The sequence below is a fragment of the Uloborus diversus genome, chromosome 2, assembly GCF_026930045.1.
Source record: "Uloborus diversus isolate 005 chromosome 2, Udiv.v.3.1, whole genome shotgun sequence".
Classification (NCBI taxonomy): domain Eukaryota; kingdom Metazoa; phylum Arthropoda; class Arachnida; order Araneae; family Uloboridae; genus Uloborus; species Uloborus diversus.
Genome location: NC_072732.1, coordinates 155387168 through 155410444, shown reverse-complemented (window position 1 = coordinate 155410444; position 23277 = coordinate 155387168). Strand labels below are relative to the sequence as shown.

At 31.9% G+C, this 23277-nt stretch overlaps 1 protein-coding gene across 1 annotated transcript in view; it reads right to left on the bottom strand.

Moving 5' to 3' along the window:
* Positions 1-501: 501 nt before the first annotated feature.
* LOC129216099 (ADP-ribosylation factor-related protein 1-like) overlaps positions 502-23277 on the bottom strand; it is a 36413-nt gene continuing 13637 nt past the window's right edge. Inside the window, exons 4-6 of the mRNA XM_054850252.1 lie at positions 21286-21356; positions 14670-14770; positions 502-703 (exon numbers count right to left, since the gene is read on the bottom strand). Of these exons, the coding sequence (XP_054706227.1) occupies positions 616-703; positions 14670-14770; positions 21286-21356 (260 nt within the window). The 3' untranslated portion in view covers positions 502-615. The remainder of the gene's footprint in view (positions 704-14669; positions 14771-21285; positions 21357-23277) is intronic.

Sequence of the window (23277 nt, the reverse complement as noted above, 5' to 3'; positions counted from 1 at the left end):
ATGTCAATTTATGTCCCTTTGCTTCTCACTGCCTCATTTGTTTGAAGAAACACATTTCTAAATCTAGAAGTAAATGATAAGCGCAAATTGGTTAAGTAACCCCGAATAAGTTAATTTTGAGATTTTGTAACACTAATATTGCTACTTTATTATTTGTGAGTGTAGTAGAAGGTGTTTTCAACCTTTTGCAATCTTATTAAGAATTTTGTTGGAATCATATCAATGCCTAGGTATTTAAACCTGACTTCATTTGGATAATTAAAAATACTTATATTGATTTGAAAAAGTACACTGGTAATTAAATATAAAAAGAAAAGAAAAATTTGAATTATTTTTTCAAGACATTAAAAACAGAATTGAAATGATGTTGTCTTTGATGCTTGCAAATTAACAGACATTGCACAGGCAAATAAACAAAAAATCAGTATCAAATATCACTTATTTGGATAAATTTCCTTAAGAAATAATAAAATACATCTTTAAAAATAGAACTACTTTTCGTACAAAAATTTTTTAATGCTCAAAGATTTACAGATATTTTACATTAGAGAACAATAAGATAAAAGCAGAAACTGATATTATTTACAATGTTTTCCGCTGATGAGTATTTCTGTACTAGGAATCCTCATTGCGTTTAGGAGGGCGAAGTGTATTTCGCCTCACACAATGAACAATCCATTCTATACCATCATGAACTCCATCTCTGAAAAGATTTTAAAATAAATTTTAATCAATTATGCAGACATCCTGAGCCAGAAATATAATTTGAAGGCAGGAAATTTTTTCAAAGTTGATTAATCAGGTAATTTCCTAAGAAAATCAATATTGTGAACAGTTTACCTGATTCACATTAAAAAAGTAAAAACACTCATCTATAAACATTTTTAAGAATCTTATTTTTCATCATTTTCAAACATACAATTCTTAATTATGTACAACTATTTACTAATGTCCAACAATTTGTTTAACTGTAATGCTTAAATTTTAACTTCTTTTTTAATTCAAGTCAAGAAGATTCCCAGCAATAAAGCTATAGACAGAAATACCATGATTGTTTGTTTAGCTTTCTGATTTATCTAGAATGTAAATTGAATATCATTTGAAAAATCATATAACATAAAATATAGTAATACCGAAATTAATTTATTAAGATGAAAATATGTTACAGTTAACAGTTCAAAAACATTACAAAGCAAACAGATTGAACATTTTTCGAAAAAAAAAATCTTTTGTTCTTGGTGGACCATTAGCTCATCCTTTATGTTCAGCGTTTGTAGTATTTCAAAGTATTTTGTGTCCAAAAATATTTTTTAGATTGGAATATCTTTTCACTAAATTTTACACTAAAGATAACATCTAAATCTGAATGCAATAATTAAAATAAAAAAAAATAGAGGCAAAACTATAAATACAAATACAAAAGTGACAACCAGCAACAGGCTCTGGGCCCAGCTAACCTGGTCCTAGTCAATTTACAATCCCCAGTGAAGATCAATGGCCCTCTTAAAACTGTAGACTCCCTTGCTCATTACCACCTCTTCCGGTAAGCTGTTCCAAGGTTCCACTACCCTGCTAAAATAATAATTTTTCCTAATATCCATGTTAGCCTGAGATTTTAATAGCTTAAAACAATGACACCTTGTCCTGTTTTCAGTGCTAAACTTCAGCTTCGTAACATCTTTCGTTTTAATAAATTTAAACAGCTGAATCATGTCCCCTCGGTCTCTTTGCTCAAGACTACATTTTAAGCCTTCTGAGCCTGGAATCATAATCTAAGTGGGAAAGTCCACTTATTAGCCTTGTAGCCCGCCTTTGAACCCTTTCCAATACATTAATGTCTTTCTTAAGATAAGGAGACCAAAACTGAACAGCATACTCCAAATGGGGCTATATAAGGGCAGAAGAACTTCTTTAGATTTGTTTGAAATAGATCTATTGATAAACCCAAGCATTTTATTGGCTTTGTTGCTAGCAATGTTGCACTGTTGGCTAAACTTTAAATCCTGACTTATTAAGACCCCCAGATCAGTAACTTTGTCTGCCTGACTAATGACTGAACCTTGCAAATAATAACTTGTACACTTATTTCCATGTCCTAAATGTAGCACTTGACATTTCCCAACATTAACAGCCATACCCCATTTATCAGCCCACTCCGTAATATGATCTAGATCCTCTTGCAGCTGATTCGCTTGTTCTTCATTTTCTACAGTCCCCATAACTTTGACATCATCAGCAAAACACTTCATGTTCCCAGAAATATTTTTGTGAATATCGTTCATAAAGACAATGAACAAAACAGGCCCTAACACTGATCCTTGGGGAACCCTGCTTAAGACCTCACTCCAATTAGAATAATCTCCCCTTACAACTACTCTTTGTTTCCTTCTGGTCAGCCAGTTTTTTACCCAAATGAAAGTTTTCCCTCCTATTCCTATATCAGCTAATTTGCTAAGTAGAGCAACATGCGTTACCTTATCGAAAGCTTTTTGAAAATCAATGAAAACAACATCTACAGGCTTCTTAGATGCCTGCCAAGAAATATGCCAACAGCTCAGTTACAATATCCAGAGACTGTACTTTTGTCCTTGTTATGGACTGCAGCTTGGTTGTTGACTATTCAAGATAGATGCTCTCTCATAGAAGCTGAGATTACCAACAAACTCATATCTAAAATGAATTTAACACCAAGTCCACAAGCAAGGATGTGGTTCAACTTGTAAACTGAAGGTAAACCTTCATCACAGCTTGTAGACTATCACTGATGTGCAAAATTCCTTTTAGCTACCAGTTTGTTGGTAATCTCAGATTCAATGAGAGAACATCTGCCTCCAGCTCAGTTATTGACTATTTCAGACTGACAAGTTCATAACAAGGACAAAACAACAATCCCTGGATGTCATAATCAGACTCTCAGTACATTGCATGTGGTTCTGTCTTTGCCCAGGCTTAAATGCAATTACTCACTGCTTTGAGCTTCGCTAATACTAAATAACTAAAAGTTACAAGTTACTGAATTTTTTTCTTCTCTTCAACAATTGAAGGGCTCGGGGCAAGAATGCGATATGCAACATGATGTGAATTTTTCAGTAGGATAACTTCCAACTTATAAAACATATTTATAGAACTTTTCAAAGCTATTATACAAGGGTTATTCGTAAAGTAAGGTCCGATTTCTTATCTATACATATAATAAAATAAGATGTTTGTGTGTGTGTGTGTGGCGCGCATCCCGGGAAAACGGTAAGGCCTAGAAAGATGAAATTTGGTATACAGGTGTATTTTTTGCTGAAGTTGTGCACCTCGGGCTTCGATTTTTGATATTTTAATTAGAAAAAAAAGTTATTTAATGTTTTATGCGATTTTTAGCACTTTTTAGTACTTTTAACCTCACAGACCCCGAACCAATCGCGCCAGACAAATATTTTTGGTACTATAGTGTCGGAAATTTAATTTTAAATATGATGAACAAAAAAATTTTGAAGATAGTGCAATTTTTGTATTTTTTATGAATTTTTGAAAAAAACCTTTAATTTGCATGTTTTTCTGGGTTTTATTTCTTTCTAATATCATCCTGCGAGAAGTATCAAAGCCTCATTTCTGAAATTTAAGTTGGTAATAGTAAAAACATTTCGCCCTCTTCAGAAGAAAAAAGTTCTTAAAAATACGCAATAGTTTTTTTTTTTTTACAATTTTTTTAATGCTGAACACATCATGTCCTTTCACGCATCAGTCGAAAAAAGCGTTCTTCAATCTTTTATGCCTGTGACGTCACTACTTGGGTTTCGATTCGATATTTACGATGGAATCTTAATCGCAAGCAATGTTAATCTTTTTTTTTACTATATGGCTTACTTCTACATTTTCTGACATGATGATCACGTGTTTTTTCGGCAGCGCTTGCTTTTTTTTTTTTCTTTTTTTTTTTTTTTGTTTTATTTAGGGATTGCATTTATTTCTTTTTCCATCCCCCCCCCCCCCCACAAGCTGGACCTTTCGCTGTATCTATATTACGTTACATTTCATAGTTGTGCGCATTAATTCAATAAAAACAGCGAGATTTTTTTTTATCTTTGTCAAACGCTACTTTTTGCACACTACGGGGAATTTGAGCTTTTTTTTTTTTTGCTCTACTTAAATAAAAAAAAAGCGGTTTTTTGAGTGTTCTTTGTTTTTATTAGGAAATGGGTGAGGAGGTCAAAATAAATAGAGATGGATAAGAAAATGTAGAGATAGATTGTAAAGGTAGATAGCCGCCGAAGGCGGCAATCTTGGCTTAAAAATGTGAATGGCACAAAAAAAAGATAGAGATGGATTGATTAATACTGGTGCCAAATTTATTTAAACAACCGCCGAAGGCGGCAAACTTGAAGTAAAAACGTAAATGACAAGTTAGCCAAACAGCCGCTGTAGGTGGCTGCTTGCACATTGGATGTCAATGTCCCCCTCCCTCCCCCACATACACCATGACTTTGAAAAAACAATGCTTTCACATAAAAGTGGAAGTGCATTTTGTTATTTTTCGACCAAATTTGCATGAAGAGTACGTCGTTTGTGTCTCCCCTCCCCCTCCTTTAAAAATATTCCAAACGACGAAACTGGAGACAGATCTAGAAAATATTTTATTCAAATTATTAATGATATAGATAGATATAGATTGATTGACACCGCCACGAAATTTATTTAAGCAGCCGCCGAAGGCGGCACCCCTGGCGTAAAAAGGCGAATGGCGTAAAAAGGCGGACCAGCTGGTCGCCGCAAGCGGCTAGTAAAAAATAAACAAACTCAGATTTTTTTCAAAAACCTTTTTTATTTAATTCCTTACATGTTTCTCTGTTTTTCTACATAGCCACCATATTTTGTTTAAACATTTGTCATAACGTACTACTAGCTTTTGTATTCCTAAGTCATAGAAGTCTGCCAGCTGTGAGGATAACCAGTCTTGAACTGCTTCTTTCACCTCGTCATCTTTGGCGAAACGTTGCCACTGAAAAACTCCTTTAGGTAGCAGAACATGTGAAAATCACTCGACGCCAAGTCCAGACTGTACGGTGGGTGGTCGATCTGTTCCCATCCAAAAGATTCAATCAGATTTTGAGTGTGAATAGCAGATTGCTGTCACTCATCGCATTGGGGCCATACACTTCGCTTATCTGTCGACAGATTTCTGCTGCTGGAAAGTTCCATGCTGTCAAAAACTGAATCGCCCACCGTATTTTACACTTGGCAGGCCGATCAATTGTTTTAAACACTTTAAACTGACACTGTCACAAGAACACTGAATCAATGCCAATGCAAATGGCGTCGTTTGATGAACAAGGCATGCCAGGAGTTGGTACGCATGCACGTTTCAATGTAGGCGCGACATTCTATTGGGTACAGCAATTTGGACCTTAATTTACAAATAACCCTTGTACATTCAATACTCTGCAATAAGACCATACGTTTTTCTCCAAATGGCATAATCCATTGAAATGTTTATTTCAATTTATTTAATTCAATTTTATTTAATTCAATTTTAGTTATGAGAAACAAAAATTTTGATTGAAAAGTCACTCCTTATGGCTTGTCACATTTCTGCTCCGAGCCCTTCAATTGCATTAAGCATTTGAGAATGAATGAGAAACCATCTGAAAGTAGGCCATGTTTCTCTGAAAATTAGACCTGGTCTTTTATCAATATTTATTGCAAAAAATGCACTAGGGCTCACTTTCGGGGATGCATTTTTTCCCTTACTAGTGAAGGAACAATGAATTCAATAAAATTTGATTTTGGTAGAAATGCCTAACTGATATTTGAGCTATTTCACACACAAATCCTCTCAAGCAAGACAGTAATTTATGATCATTCAGATTTCATGCAATATTTTATCTTGTTGTAAAAACAGATAAGAGGGAATGAAGGATGCAAAAAAACCTTATTTGGTTTTATGCTTTCATATAGATTTCAAAAACAAATTTCCAACAACTTACAGGCTCAAGTACTCTGCAATCATTTTCTGGGTGGCCAGCTGTACATCATGAAAAAGAAATATTTTGTTGTGATTCTGGGTAGGAAATTGACTGTTGTCAGGGAATGACACTACCCACTAGGAACAAACTTAAGAGTTAATTGCCGGAACTAATTTTTAGTGAACATTCAGTTTAAAAAGTTTTTTTTTTACTTAAATTATTCAATATTTTTAAATAAAAAAAACACAAAAGTGAACTTATTGTTTAGTTTCTTAGAAATAATTCTTGCTTATTTTTTACTAACAGTGGGGACAAGTGAAGGAATTTAACTCATATAAAGATAGTTAAAATAAAATATAGAAATTTTACTTTAATTACTTTGTTAAACTCTATTCGAAAAATTATTTAATCCCCTAAAAATGTTTAAAACATTCTTAAATTATAACAAGGACATTAAAATGATCGTTTTTTGTGATAACGAAACAAAAAATATATATATTCCAATATTCCTTCTGAAACATAGTAAATATTAAATCGTGAATTCAAAATTTTTTGCCAAATTGGTCAAAACCATCAATGTGTAATACGTTTTTTAGCTCGATGGTCAAAACAACAAGCGCTTTTGCTAAAATCAAAATTGTTAAAATTTAAAATTTAATTTTTGTTTTTTAAATAAAGCAAACCATTAAATAAGACAAATCTATATACATAAATGGCTACTTCTGTATGTAAGTATGTTTGTGGTATAAGCTTCAAAACTAATGGACTGATTTTAACTATTTTTTCACCATAGATAGCTACATCAGAAAAGAAACGTAGGCTATAATTTATTTCTAAAACACTTAGTTTTAAAAAGTAATTATGGAAAACAGTAAATTTCATGCACTTTCCACAGTAAACAATTAAATTTAAAACCCCATTGTTACAAAAATTCGCTGCCTTACAACAACAATATCAATAGTAATTATAATAAAAATTTTGAATTAAGGCTTTTCAGGAGCAAGCATAAAATTTGTTCACTACTAGCCGGGCACCCGGCGCATTTAATTCAATAAAATAGTGATTTTTTTTTTAATTTCGCAAACGCTACTTTTTGCACACTATGGGGAACATAGGTGAGGGTTTTTTTTCTATCATTCTTTTTGTTAGGGAATGAGCAGTTAGGCTAAAATAAATAGAGATGTATTAGAAAATTTTAAAATGTCACATAAGTAGATTCGCAACTCCAACGAACTATAGGGGGCACTGAAGTCACTGTCTAATGGCGAACTTAAAAACTAAAACAAACGCACATGGTAACGAAGAAAATGCTAAAAGTGTTGTGATTTTTGTTCCTACGTATGATTTTTTCGCTTTATTCTTTTTAAATTAATTTTCAAAGTCTTGTGGATATTCTGGCCCACGTAGAAAGAAATGAGAATTCAAGAAGCATTACTAAACGTCAAAGATTAATGCAAACTATGTAGTTCGTAGTTCTAAGCAGCTATTTCCACGATGTTGAATTAGATATTTATCAATTCTTGATAAAACTAAATAATAATTGTGGCCTGACAAGAATAACAATTAATGCTAGAAAATTTAATATGACATTACAAATTGTTATCGAAAGAAGATACTTTTTTGCCTTGCTTGGCTAGCGATTATTGTTTTCCATTTGTAGCTGAGTTATTTCTCTCGAATTCCCGAATCGGTTAATTTAAAAAAACTCTGTTTCGATTTTTCTAATTTCTGAGTTACGATTTAATTGTGTCATGTTATGCAAATCATCAACAAAATTCTCACGGATATATGGTGGTAGTTTTCTTTTCAGTTGATTGACCATTATTTCTTTTCACTTATCGAATTCTGTAATCTTACTACCATTTTATTCCACTCATGATAAAAATTAAAAATGGTTTAACTAAAAACGTGAAATCTCGCCAAGGCTACTTTGCTCGCACTATACTAAAACTATAACCCTAAACAAATTTGGCGAAACCTTTCAGCTGAGAATAAAAGGAATAAAGTACATTCTTTCTCGGTCATTCATTTTGTTCTACGATAATATATTCAAGAAAATATTTTGCATACCGTCCATTCCAACTAAATACTGCTGTAAAATATGGTAAGTTTAATTAATTTAAGATTAAAAAAACCCCCATATTCTTACAAATTTATACAAAACAATAAAATTTTTTACCTTGTATAAAGTTATCCAAGTTTGTCAATCCAGAATTTTCGCTTTCACCAATTATTAAGGAAATAATGAAAACTAACATTATTTTGAGAAGCTCGAGAATACTACTAAGGGACGAATTAATTTCTGTAGCTGAAAGCAAACTAAGACACATCGATTGCGTTAATAAATACTCAGAACAAACTGCCTGTGTTTACGTCAACAGACACACGTGGAACGCAACGTGGCAATGTTTTAGTTTCATTTGCAGTTTTGTAAATCACCGCAAGGTAGCGTATTCGAGCGCTGGATTTCCGAATAGAACCCGCCACAGGTGTCATTCTTGGTGTAAAAAGACGAATGACAAGCAAGCCAAACAGCTGCGGTAGGCGGCTGCTTGCATAGAAAGGGTAATGGCGTTAAAAAGCAGAACCAGCTAGTTGCCTCAAGTGGTTAGTAGTTACATAAAAAAAGGAAAAAAAATATCCACCAAACAAATGAACTAATCCATTAAATATAAAAATTTTGGATCCATGTAAGCCTTGAAACTGTTTTATTTAGCCTTGATGCATTTTTGATTCTTTCCCTCTGTTGCATTTTCATTTTAAATTCATCTCCTAAGACTACTTTTGAATAACTGTTAGATTGTTTCAGCTCTGCAACTTCAACACGACTGCATTCACAAGCAGTATAAGCAAAGCAGGTAGTAAATACATAAGTTTGGGGGAAATGAGAATCAATAGTTTTTCATGCATTATGCTGGAAAAATTATTTATAGTAAGTAACTTAAATAATGGTAAAAACTGGAAATAAAAACTGTTAAGACATAATTATTAATGTTTACTTGTCTTAGTTTGGCAACACAGTTAAAATATTATATCTTCAGAACGTACTAAATTAGTTCAAGTAAAATGTTTGGTCTTATGTGTTTGTAATGTGCTTGTGTCTTTTATAATAAAATGTATTTGGCCATTCCCACTGAGTAATCTCTGCATATAAGTAAAAACTCTACAGATCATGGACCCAGAGTACCGCAGAGTGGCCGATTAAAATGTAAAAGTAAAAAAAAAATGAAATAAGAAGAAATAAACTTGAAGGTAAAAATTGCAGTACGGAAAAAAAATGGCTAATATTGCTGAAGATTTGAGTTCAATAGAAAAACTAAGAGACCTAAGTAGCTTTGCAGTGTGGAAATTCCAGGTAAACATAATTTTTAAATCGTATTCATTATTTAATATTGTAAACGGATCTGAAAGAACCGATGGTTTAAATGATAATGCACTTACTTTATGGAAGAAAAAAGATGCACAAGCACAGAAAATAATTGTGACAACTATAGACAAGAAAGTTATGATGCATATTTTAAATTGTGAAAATAGTTGTGACATGTACAAAAAACTTTGCGGAATTTATGAACGCGATTCTGAACAACAAAAATGTAGCTTACTTCAAGATTTTTTTAATTTCAATTTTGATTCTGAACATATTGCTATGCCCATAAGTAAATTAGAAAATATAGCATACCGTCTAAAAGCGCTGGATAAGAAAATTGATGACGAGATGATAATATCTAAAATTCTTTCAAGCTTACCAGAAAAATATAAACATTTTCGAAGTGCATGGGAATCTACCGCCAAAGATGATAAAACATTAGCTAACTTGACAGCTCGGTTGTTAAATGAAGAAAATAGTAAGAAAAATTCTGAAATTAAAGAACAAAATGTGGCATTTAAAGTACAAGAAAAGCTTTCGATGTAATTCTAAAGATCACTTTGCTAGATACTGTCCAAAAAGTACAACTCAAGAAAAATACGTCAAAGAAAATAAATATTACATAAATAATAGTCCTTCACATTTTACTAAAGATAATACAAATCAGAAAAATCAACCTCTTTGCGGCATTTGTAAAAAAGCTAATCATGTAGAAAAAGACTGCTATTTTCGAAATAATTCAAAGAAACATGTCTCATTTCTTGCTCCAAATGAAAAATCTTATCAGAAGTGGATAATTGATTCGGGATCCTCTAGCCATATGGTAAATGATGAAACAATGCTAGAAGATGTTGTAAATATTTCAACTGAAATAGGTCTTGCCAAAAACTCGGAAGTTATGGAAGCGAAAAGCATCGGAACCTTTAAAACTGATAACGGTATTTTAAAGCAAGTACTCTATGTTCCTGAACTGAGCAAAAATTTGCTGTCAGTAAATGCAATTACTAAAAATGATGGTGAAGTAAAATTTGTAGAAGATAGAGTAGAAATTTCAAAAGATGGAAAAATTGTGTTGAAAGGTAACAAAAATGAAATAGGACTTTACGAAGTAGGGTTGAATCAAGAAAATGAAGCACTATTGACAGAAGATAAGAATAATGCAGATGTATGGCATCGCAAACTTGGACATATGTGTGTTAAGAACATGAAGTGTTTATTGAAAAAATCAACAGGAATTAAGCTAACGGAAAAAGAATTAAATGATCTATCAAAAAATTATGAAGTATGTCTGAAAGCTAAACAAGTAAGATTTCCATTTAAAACTGAAAGACGAAGAGCAACTATACCATTGCAAACAATACATACTGACATAAATGGCCCTATTGAAGTAGAAACATGGGATGAAAATAGATATTTTCTAACGTGCATAGATGATTTCACACATTTTGCTATGGTATTTTTGATGAAAAACAAATCTGAAATTCTTAATATTTTGAAGGAGTATGTTGAAGAAGCTGAAGCAAAATGGTCACTTCGAGTAGCAAAAATTCGTTGCGACAAAGGTGGAGAATACAGATCAAATGAAATGAAAATATGGTGCAAGTCAAAGGGTATTGAGCTTGATTACACCGTTCCCCATTCTCCTCCATTAAATGCAAAAGCTGAACGCCTAAATCGAACTTTGCTAGACAAAACCCATGCATTGCTTTTTGACTCAGGTCTGAAAAAAGAAATGTGGGGTGAAGCATTGAGAACAGCAGCTTATATTATAAATCGCAGTCCTACTGAAGCTACTGATCTTACACCAGCTGAAATGTGGTATCAAAATGAACCTAATTTGTCCCGATTGCAAATTTTTGGAAGCGTAGCTTATGCCAAAAAACTCGGATACCTAAAAAAGTTAGATTCCAGAAGCAATAAATTTATTTTTGTGGGATACACTAACAACGGTTATCGCTTGTGGGATGAAGAAAAAAGAAGAATACGAATTTCGAGAGACTTAAAATTCATGGACCCAAGAAATAAAGAAAGGAACCTCTTATTTATTCCAACCGATTGTGAAACAGTTAAAGATAAAACCGAAGAAAATGAAGGTAAAAACGAAGAAAGTGAAATTAAAAAGATTAAAAAGGAAGAAAGTGAAGTGGAAAATAAAGAAAATGAATATATAAATGAAGATAACTACGTAGAATCAGAATTATCTGATACAAATGATGAATCCGAAGAAAATGATAAAAACTTTGGCCGTGGTAAAAGAAATAGAAAACTACCTAAATATTTAAGTGATTATGTTTTGCTCACGTACGAAGAAGCAGTAAAAGGACCAGATAAAGAAAAGTGGAAGAAAGCAATAGAAGTTGAAAAGAAATCATTGAAAAAGAATGAAGTTTGGGAAGTTGTTGACAGAAGTGTTGCAAGAAACAAAAAGAGTCTAAGTAATAAATGGGTATTTAAAATCAAAAACGATAATACCGTAAAATCCCGAAAGTAACCCCCCTATCGATTATAGCCCCCCCCCTCCTTTTTTGTGGAAAGTGAAATTATTTTAAAATCCTGAATATACCCCCCCCCTTTTTCACCTGAAAAAAAATCTGATCATCTTCATTTTCCACTCCCTCTAAGAAAAAGGATAACATTTTCTGCTTTACTTGAAAAGCAATTACAGAGGTTTAGTTCTCCCCCCCCCGCCCCCATGTGCAGGTTTTCTTTTCTAAAAAAAAAAGAAAGAAAACAGAATGATTTGAACAAAAAAGAAAAAAATGGTCTCCACGGTTTATTCCTTCCAAAATGTTTCGACTCCTTTTGATGCAAGGGCGCCTGTTTTTTTTTTGACAGTATTACAGCAGAAATTTATTTTAATGTACTGCTTTTTATTTATTTTAGAAGGAGTGTTTTTGTTCTGACTTGTGAAAATGAACAATCTTCAACACGACGACATTTTGAAAACGTGGCGCCTTTTTGGAAATGCGTTGCTTAAAAAGTAGCGCAAAACTTAAAAATAACCTTTTTTAAAGGCAGAATAAAATAATTGAACGAGTTAATGATCATCAGAAATGTATATTTCACAAAATCAAATAAGAGATTTGTCTCTGTTTGCGTTCACGAACTTTGCAAAGCTCAGTTTTCGAAATTACGATCTTCGTAACGAATTGGCGGCCATGATTGCGATTTTTGCTTTTATTCTGAAACAAGAACGTTAAGATTTTGCTTCTTTTACTGTAACCTTATTACATTCAGTACATGATGAATTTTCAAGCGATAAATTATAGGGATTTCGCCAACTAAGGTACAAAATCCTTTCTTTTGAAAAAAATGGCGCCCACATGCAATTTTTTACTACTTGAAAATTAGGACAGGTTTTTATTAATTAATTTCTCACTCTTCATTAATATTAACTCTTATTTACTTATTTCTTTTCTGACTCTAAAATTAATTCTACTAAAAACAATTATTTTGGCTCATTTTTCAAAAAAATCTCGATTATAACCCCCCCCCCCTTCTGAAATTAACAAGTTTTATTTTGAAGGGGGGGTTACTTTCGGGATTTTACGGTACATACAGAGCAAGATTAGTTGTGAGAGGTTGTGAACAAAGTTATGGAATACATTACGAACAAACTTTTAGCCCAGTTTTGAGCATTTCATCCTTAAGAATTTTGTTTGGATTGACAGTGAAAAGAGATTACCACATCATGAAGTTTGACATTAAAACTGCTTTTTTATAAGGAGAACTGGATGAAGAGATATTTATGAGAATGCCAAAAGGTTACGAAGATGAGTCTAAAATATGCAAACTGAAAAAATCATTGTATGGACTAAAACAAGCTCCTTTGAAATGGAATGAAAGATTAACTGATTTTTTGAGAAGCAAAAACTTTCGTCAAATTAAATCTGAGCAACGTATTTTCATCGGAAAAGACATAATATTGGCTTTATATGTTGATGACGGTATTCTTATTGGATCTGATAAATGTAAACTTGATGAATTCTTGAATGTTTTGAAAAAGGATTTTGACATAACATCTTGTGATAAACCAGATTCATTTTTAGGGATTCAACTGGAATCAAGTTCTGATAAATTGAAAATTCATCAAGAAGCTTATGCTGATCAAGTACTTCAAAAATATAACATGCAAAATTCAAAGCCAGTTAATACACTATTACTGAAAACTTCGGTTGATGAAACAGAAAAATCAGGAGAAGTTGTTTTTCCTTTTCGAGAAGCAATAGGTAGTCTTTTATATTTGTCATGCAGAACAAGACCTGATTTATCTTTTGCAGTGAACTCTAACAGTCGACATCTTGAAAATCCATCAAAAGAAGATGTCATAAATTTAAAAAGAACTCTCAGATATTTAAGAGGAAGTTCAAGCTTAGGAATATCTTACTCCAAAGAAAGTAGTGACAAAGAACTTATTGGTTATTGTGACGCAGATTATGCAGGAGATCGTGAAACACGTAGAAGTACTACGGGATATGTGATTTACTTTTGTGGTGGACCTATTAGTTGGTGTTCAAGAAGACAGTCAATTGTTGCTACCTCCAGCACTGAGGCAGAATACATAGCAGCAGCAGAGTGTTGTCAAGAACTTATGTACCTCAAAACTCTAATTGAAGAAATAACTAGTGAAAGTATATCTGTAACTTTAACTGTTGATAATCAAAGGGCTATTACTTTAATTAAAAATGGGATATTTAACAGACATAGCAAACATATAGATGTTAGATTTCATTACATAAAAGAAAAAGTAGATGAGGGTTTAATTAAAGTAAATTATTGTCCAACTGGCCTACAAATTGCAGATATTTTTACTAAAGCATTGGGGTTTAACAAATTTCAGAAATTTAAATCTAAATTCGTTGTATGACCTTACTTCTAAAAAGTGACTGGCTAGTTTTATTTATTTTTCTTCTGAAGAGTAAAATTATGTTTGAATCCGATATTGTTTAACTTGTTTTTCTTAAAGTTTTTATTTTAAGCATGCCTAAAGCATTAATAATTAAGAGGGTGTGTTAAGAAATAATTATTAATGTTTAGTTGTCTTAGTTTGACAACACAGTTAAAATATTATATCTTCAGAACGTACTAAATTAGTTCAAGTAAAATGTTTGGTCTTACGTATTTGTAATGTGCTTGTGTCTTTTATAATAAAATGTATTTGGCCATTCCCACTGAGTTATCTCTGCATATAAGTAAAAACTCTACAAATCTACTAAACTCTACAATAAGCAGGTAGTAACTACATAAGTTTGGGGGCAATGAGAATCAATAGTTTTTCATGCATTATGCTGGAAAAATAATTTATAGCAAGTAACTTAAATAATGGTAAAAACTGGAAATAAAAACATTACCCATGTAAAGCTGAAGTCCCTAAAACATGACAATCTCTACGACCTATGAGATGTTTGCTCTCTCTAAAGACTTCTTTTATTCTTTTAACAGTTAAACATTTCTGAAAAAAAAGAAAAGGAAAATAGATTAAATGAAGTAGAAAGAAGTAACATCCTCTTATATATAATAGCAGATGATCGAGTAACCCGCATGTTTCAGCAATGAAACTCGCGCCACGGCATGATAATTTGATGGCATGTTTTGTTAATGTTTAACATGCAGGGAAAGGCTTTATTGCTACAAGGCTGAACTCGATCCGGTAACTTAACTGCTTTACTGGTAAGACTGTCATTTCAGGTGAATGAAGAAATGAAAAAATGGTCAACAATGGACGCTTCCTACTGGAGTTTAGGATTAATCCACTGGAGTTTGGGTTACAATTTCAACTGTCAAACTATCACCAAACAGGCAATGGCTTTGTTCAAATGTAGAAGAGTAGAAGCAATTTTCACCCATCATACCTTGACAAGCACTTTTCTAGTTTTAAATAATAAGCATTGATGTAAGCGTATTAATGCATTGCACTAATGCTTTTTAATATTAATGTGAAAGCAAAAGTAATCAGCTCTTCACATTATTTATACTACAAAGATTCAATTTTCTGTTAGCTTTTAAGAACAATTTAAGATGACTACACTTGTTCTCAAAAACCATATTAAATGACCCCTAAAAAATTTGTAAGAGTTTTTAAAAATTTACTATTGGGAGGTAATATTTTAAATAAAATAGGTTTTTATTAAAATACAATATCTTTCAATTTACAAGCAACATTCACTTAAATAATGTTTTCAAAATTTTTTTATTGTACTTTTAAATGATAACTTTGAGTAATTATTATTTGAAAACTTTTACGGCAATGATACTGGTATTTTAATGTACCACACATAATAATGTAAATCATTGACATAGTCCCATTTATCTGCTTGGTATTTATTTATTATTCAACACAGAACCTGTGAAGAAACTTTGAAAAATTGCAAAATGAAGAAAATTAACCCTTTTTGTACTTGGAAACATTTATTACCAGGTCCCTCATTTAGGTAATGTCAATCATCCTCTGGCTTTGAAAAATTACCAAATAATTCCAATTGAAAAAATATTTCTTGATAACAGCTTCTTTTCTTCTAAACTGCATTTTTTAAAAAAATGTTTGTTTAGTGAAACGTAAAAAAATAAATAAGTTAATAAAATAAATAAATAAATAAAAACAAGGGTCTCTTCAAATCTCTATATGAGTCTATATTTCTGAAATGCATCATTTAAAGATTAAAAACAATATTTGGCATCAGAACATCTACTCAACTACTTACCAAACTATTCAACAAATAGTGTTCAGAGAAAATGCTCTTAAATGGAAAGTATCATGCCAAGGGATATAAAGCACAAAACAATTTTTCACACTTGGACTACGAACAATGAATAATATTTCATAATATTAATCATGCTAACAAAGTTTTCCATAACAACTACGATATATTGTGTTGAGTGTAAAGTAAAAAGTACAGTGTAAACTTTTTTTTTAAATTTAATTTTATTGGTATTTTTTTTTAATGAAAAAAGGGTACCATGATTACCCAAAATACTAAAATACAATTTGTACTACCATTGACTCAATTTTAGCATTGCTCATGTTGTAAGTATTTTATTTACCAACTCTGGTGCCCAACTTATGACCCACGAGAAATATATGGGTCATGTGAAGTTGATTTATGTGGAACGTTGTTATATTCAATGTTATAACTTAAAAACTAAGTTCTAGAACTTTCAAAAACGACTGATCATTTTTATTCAGTATTAAGAATGACTGGTGTAATTTTGGAACTAAATATTTAGAATTTAGTTTCCAAAACTAAAAAAGATGGAAAATTCATATTATTATAAAATAATTTTGAAAAAAAAAGAACCAACTTCAAAATTGCTCTAAAAAGTGAAAAATAATTTTATTCTTTGAACACCATCAATAATACTTTTAAATGTAATTTTTGAAGTTGGTGCAAAAACAAAAAGTAAAATCATGTGTAACCATATTTCGTTCATAGTTTTTTAGAAAATCATCCTAAATCAAGACTGAAACATGTATACCGTTACTCAAATATGCTGTTACCAATGCATAATGTATGCAGTTGGATTGAAGAAACTGGGCCCGGTTAAATTTATAGTTGTACTAGTTGTTATAGTTGAATTATACAGGGGTCTGTCCAGGATTTTTCACAGGGTCCGTTTTTTGTGAAAAATCATTTATTTTTGTGAAAAATCAATTAATTTTGTAAAAAATCAAATTTTGCAAAAAAAAATTTTTTTTTTTGTAAAAACGAAATTTTTGAATTTTGAGATGGCGCAAACTGCATCATTGACACTTAATGTTGAGTGTTTTCCCTCTTTTCTGTTGGGAATATCATTCTTGAGTGTTTTTCGAGTATGGGAGGGCGGCATCGCTCTTTGGGAGATGGGTATCCCTCAAGTATCAATATTTATTTACCATTCTACATTATGTTAAATTATACTGGAAATGTTATATATATAGTATTTAAAAGAATTGTAATAAAGAAATTCAGGCAAGGGTTCAGCAATTAACTTTTTGAACCAAGACATTGTTAAAAAAGACAAAATTTCGTTTAAAATTTATAAACTCCATGATTTTTACAAAAATAAACAAATATTTTAATTGTTTATCTCTTAACAAAGCGTACTAAACATCGAAAATTTGAAAAATCAGATTCCCATAGCGGATGCAAACAGATCGCAATCCTCAAAGTAAAAACATCAAAAGTACAAAAACGGCTTGTAAAATAAATATTTTTCATAAAATTATTTTAGAATTGCATTTTAGAGTCCTATGATAAACATTTCATGAATGTCTGGACACAGTTGAATCAAAATAAATAAATAAATAAAAAATAAACCATCGATTCAGCATTTAAATTTTCGACTCATAAAAGAAAATGGAATTCCGCTTTAAAAAACTTAAAATGAGCGTTGTTACAAAAATAAAGAGACTTTTCATTTATTTGCATCCTAATAAAGTGAAGTTAACTTGAAAAAAGAATAAAGTAGGATTCTCATATCGAATCTAAAAAGATTGCGCTTTTCAAAATGTAGACATCTAAAGAAAAAAACAATGAAAAAGAGTCCATTTAAACTTAATTATCCTTTTTAGCATCGAAAATTCAAACCCATATAACTTTCTTCCAAATATCAATTAAACATCACCCCGCCAGACGCTAAGTGGTGATAAGTTTAAAGTTGGTAATCCTATCTGAAGCGATCACATTCCCCCCCCCCCCCCCCCCAACTATCCTTTGCAGTTCTAAGTTCATTTCCCTGTATATTATTGTTTATTAAATCATGAGCGGGGAGAAAAGTGCTTACGATTAACTTTTTCAGAGAAGTTTGCAACAACACCGCTGCATAAAACAAACAAGCAAAATTATAAACCTAACTGACTTTCACCTGTTAATTTCTTTCATAGAAATCAACAACAAGCATTATATTTATTTGGCCTTAGTAGTTATTTATCGCTTGCAGGAGCCTCATAAGAGCGCCTTTTTTTCTCTTTTGCAAAATTAGCAGATTTTGTATAAGTTAATATCTCTAATTAAACTTTAAAAAAGGTTTAAAACATTATCGTTGGAAATATGCTGCGTTATTTTGATTTGAGATTTGCTCTTCCAATAAACAATTTGTGAAAGATCCATTTTTGTTTGTCAGAATTTTGTGAAGGGTCCGTTTTGGTTGGTCGGGATTTTGTGAAAGGTCCGTTTTGGTTGATCAGATTTTTGTGAAGGGTTCGTTAACGGACCCAAATTTCCTCTGGCCAGGCCCCTGTTATAGCTACTAATGATTTTATCTATAGTTTTTGTGCCAACTTCAAAAATTACGTTTAAAAAAGTATTATCGATGGTGTTCAAAGAATAAAATTATTTTTCACTTTTTAAAGTCATTTTGAAGTCGGATCTATTTTTTTTTTCAAAATTATTTTATTTTATTCTTTTTAGTGCAAATGTATTTCAGAAATAGTACAAAGGTGTAGTCCCGAAACTACACCTTATTTTTTCATAAAAATGCTCCATATACAAAAAAACAACAACCTGTAAACATGCCTTAAACTTTAAGCGATTGACACTAAAAAATTGTCCTTGTTCCTCTCTGGGATTCATTTGTATGCTAATTTAATTATAACCATTTAAATATAAATGGTTTCCCAAACTAATTTATATTTCCCAACATACAAGCTGTTTGTGACGCAATTTCCTTACTTATCCTCAACATGTATTATTGGCATAGGCGATTCTCCTCGCTTCCAGGTAAAGTTTGCCCCCACTATAGAGCTATGGCGGGGAATAAACTTGATGCATGCTTCACAGAAGCCTTCATTCAACATTTTCATAAAGATCACTATTAATATTACTGTTATATGGTAACAAAATTTTGCAACAATGGGTTTTTATCGTGGAGGGGGGGGGGGGTGGATCCACGAAGCGGAAACTAGAAGAATGCTCCCTTTCCCCTCCCTTTTCTTTTGATATCACAACTAAACCACCCTATCAAAGACGGTTCAGTAAATGACCAAAAATGTGAATTATCACTGTCAGGGAAATCTTTACACAAAAATATTCCAAAATACCTTGAGTCTGACCACTGCTGGGCCTGGGGTAAACCAGGCAGGACCCTTGCTTCGAGTGGCAAATTAAAGTTTATTGATAGGACCCAAGTGTGGTGCTAAAAGGGTGTAATGATCTTTTTAAGAGGCCAAAGAAAGCTTGAAACTTCACTTTTCGTTCTTTTGCTCTGCAAATTTTCTAAGAGAAAACCCCAAATCCTACATCCTTTCCTAATATCACCACGAATAACTTTAAAAATGCATTTATAGTGAACACATTTCTAAAACATTTCCAAAAGAGAGTCACTTTTCTGCGCTCTTTCTTCCAGCTTCGCCCTCGACTCCATAACGTCACCAGTGACTTCAATTTTCAAAAACATTTCGACAGAAAATCACTGCTCCCTGTCTTCCATTTACATACCAAAAAAAGGCCTAAGCTGCGATTTTTGACGGAAATTTTGGAGTTTTCTCAAAGACCATCTTTTCTTCAGACCACCGTCATTTATTGTAAAATCTGTACAGGATTGTCACACTTAATGAAAGAAAAAGCGAACGTTTGGCATATTATAGCTACGTTATTGCTAGCGTAATTTAAAATTATGATTTATGTAAAGATAAAAATGTTTTTTTCAGAAAATTTGTTCTGGATGAACGAGGGCCAGGTAAACGAGATTCTACTGTAATTTCAAAAACATAATACATTTCATATACCCTTGATAAAAGTAATTTCTAAAAAGGTTCCCCTCCCAAATCCATATTCTGGACAAAAATAGGGAAATTGCATGAAATTGACGGTTTTTTACCCATAACTTTTTTTTCTAATTAACAAATATTGTCAAACAAAGTAATGGGACCTAAGTTGAACCATCTCCTATCCATTAAAAAGAATTATCAAAATCGGTTCACTAGGTAAAACGTAGTGAGTGGACCAAAAAAAAAAAAAACATACATACGGTATGAACTGATAACCGCCTCCTTTTTGAAGTCGGTTAAAAATAAACATGTAGCTAACAATTCTAGGTTCAAAATATTCTTTCCTTTTCTGCATTTTCCAATGTTATTCAGAAAAAGATTTAATGTATTGAAATTTCATGTGTGTTCTGGCTGCGAGTTTCATCTTAACATAGATGTGATCCTCGGGCAGCACAGATTAGGTACTACTGATTTGATGACTAACAAAATCTCAATTATTATCCAAAATTCAACAGTAGGAGAATAGTATTTTCAAACAAAGTTCCAAACGAATGGAAAAGTTATTATTTGACATTAAGAGAGAACTACTGTGTAATTCATATGCAGTATTGTCTTGTCATTATGTGATTTCGTCCTTTCCATATTTTTCAAGATATTGTTTTGTCCATTTTTTCTTTATCTTCAATTCGTTTAAATGTTTTTGAAGTTTATATGTTTTTATCAGCTGCCCTTTTTTAATACTAGTACTTGAAGTTTTATGCTTTCTACTTCAAAATATGCTTACTTTTACTTACTTGACTTTATTCTTGAATGAAAAATAAATAGTACAGTGAAACCTGTGTAAGTTGACCACTTGCGGTGCACTACTTTAGTGGTCAACTTATAGAGATTGAATTATATGATTTAGATCTAACTCTGTTCTTGAAAATAGTGGTCAACTTAGACAGGTGGTCAACTTACAAGGGTGGTCAACTTTACAGGTTTTACTGTATATAATAAAATTTTGTTTGGTGCAGTATAGCCCTCAAGGGCTCTTGCGCCATAAAAATCAAATAAACCAACCAAACCAATCAAATGCAGCATAACCCCGATTAAACGATTGTCAAGGGACTGGAAAAGGTTATCGTTAAATCAAGGATGTTGTTAAATCGAGCAGCATATTACATTCAATGCAGTTAAATCCAGACCAGTGAAATGTATCATGAAACAGGAAGTCTTGAAATTGAGTATCATTAAATCAAAGTTAAACTGTAGAGCAAAATGAAAACTATTACATTACTTACTGGAATATCTTGCTTATTTGCAACTAAAAGTAATGGTACTCCCACAAGAGCATCATTGGTAATCATTTTATCTAATAAAAGAAAATATTGTTACAATTAATTTTAACTTCAATATTAACACAGCACAAGAACATTTTGAAATGCATAAGGTTTGTTTGCATCATACATAGTTGAGCAAATCTAACTTTATAATTAAATATATTTTGAATCAGCACCGAAGCACCGAATCATTTATTGATCCCAGTATGAAAAGGGGGATAGGGTCCACTTTTTGAAGGAATGATAAAAATTTACATGTAAATCAATGAAATATACAAAGTAATTCCCATTTCAAATATTACACAGCATAAACATTAAAGAAGAATGAATAAGTTAATAAAAACCTTTTTTACCAAACTAATTTTGCAAACTTTAAAACTTATGCAAATAAGAAAGGAAAACTTCATTGTTGCATTGTGTGCTTTGTAATTGCTTAATCTAAGAAGGTTCTCCTGCCTATGTAAAGACCTCATTTGGAGTATGCTGTTCAGTTTTGGCCGACTTATCTGAAGAAAGATATTTCTGTATTGGAAAGGGTTCAAAGAAGGGTAACTAGACTAGTAAGGGGACTTTCAGATTCAGATTACAATACCAGACTTAATAGGATTAACATGTATAGCCTGGAGCAAAGGAGAGTCAGAGGGGACATGATTCAGTTATTCAAATTCATCAAAATGAAAGATGTTAATGGATTAGATTTTTGCACGGAAAGCAGGACGAGGGGTCATTGTGTTAAGCTATTTAAATCTCAGGCTAACTTGGAAATCAGGAAAAACTACTACTTCAGTAGGGTTGTGGGCACTTGGAACAGATTACCAGAAGAGGTGGTAATGAGCAAGGGAGTGAATAGCTTTAAGAGAGCCATTGATCTTCATTGAAAAGTAAATAATTGACTAGGACTAGCCTAGCCGGGTCCAGAGCCTGTTGCTGGTCGTCACATTTGTAATGACTGTGGTAAGAAAATAAAGTAAAAAGGTAAATTTAAAAGAATTTTTTTAAAAATAATAAAAAGTTTTGTTAGAAACTTTTTATTTTAGGAAACATTTAAATTTTGAGCATTCAAAACTTGAAAGTAGTTCTATATCATTTCTTCAAAACATTCTCTTTAGTGTGTGTGGTTTATGTATATGATGGACATCCATTTGGACAGAGGATATTTATAAGGGCAAAAATCTACCTACTGATCATGTATTTTCTTTGAGCTTTTAATAATTAGTTATTACTATCATTTTTTTAAACACATGTTTTTTTTTTTTTTCAGAAAAATCTTGATTTAAAATTATTCCTACACAATCTTTTGATTTTTATGACTCTTTTCACTTTTTCTTCCAGCAAAAAATATGATAACGCATAGGGGAAGAGAGAGAGAGAAAAAAATTAGGATAAGTATGAAATGGGAAATAATTATGTGATATTATTAAAATATCTTACTATTATATATGCGAAAGTTTGTCTGTATGGATGTTTGGATGTATGGATTTTTGTTACTCTTTCACGCAAAAACTACTGAACGGATTTTGATGAAACTTTACAATAATATAGCTTATGCATCAGAATAACACATAGGGTAGTTTTCGTCCCGTTATGGGGGGCAAAACCCCCCTTAGGGGAGCAATAAAATACAATTTTCGTATAAATTCTCTAATATAGGGATGAAAAAATACTTGCACATATTTACATTATATGTCCATCGAAAGCTCTGATTTTTCTGCTGAAGATGGCACTTATTCGAAATTTCTAAATAGAATAAAAAACGAGTTATGAGCTTTTTAGTTCCATGTTTGAAGGCTTTCCTAAACTCAATACAGTATTTAGTGTATCATCTCAACTCCCTGTCCATAGCGACTATTGTTGTATTGTTAACTATCTTTGCTTCTCGTGACTGTTCAAGGCTTTTCTCAAGTCAAATCTTGAAGTAAGATTTTTGCACAAGATTGGCAAATAATACATGAT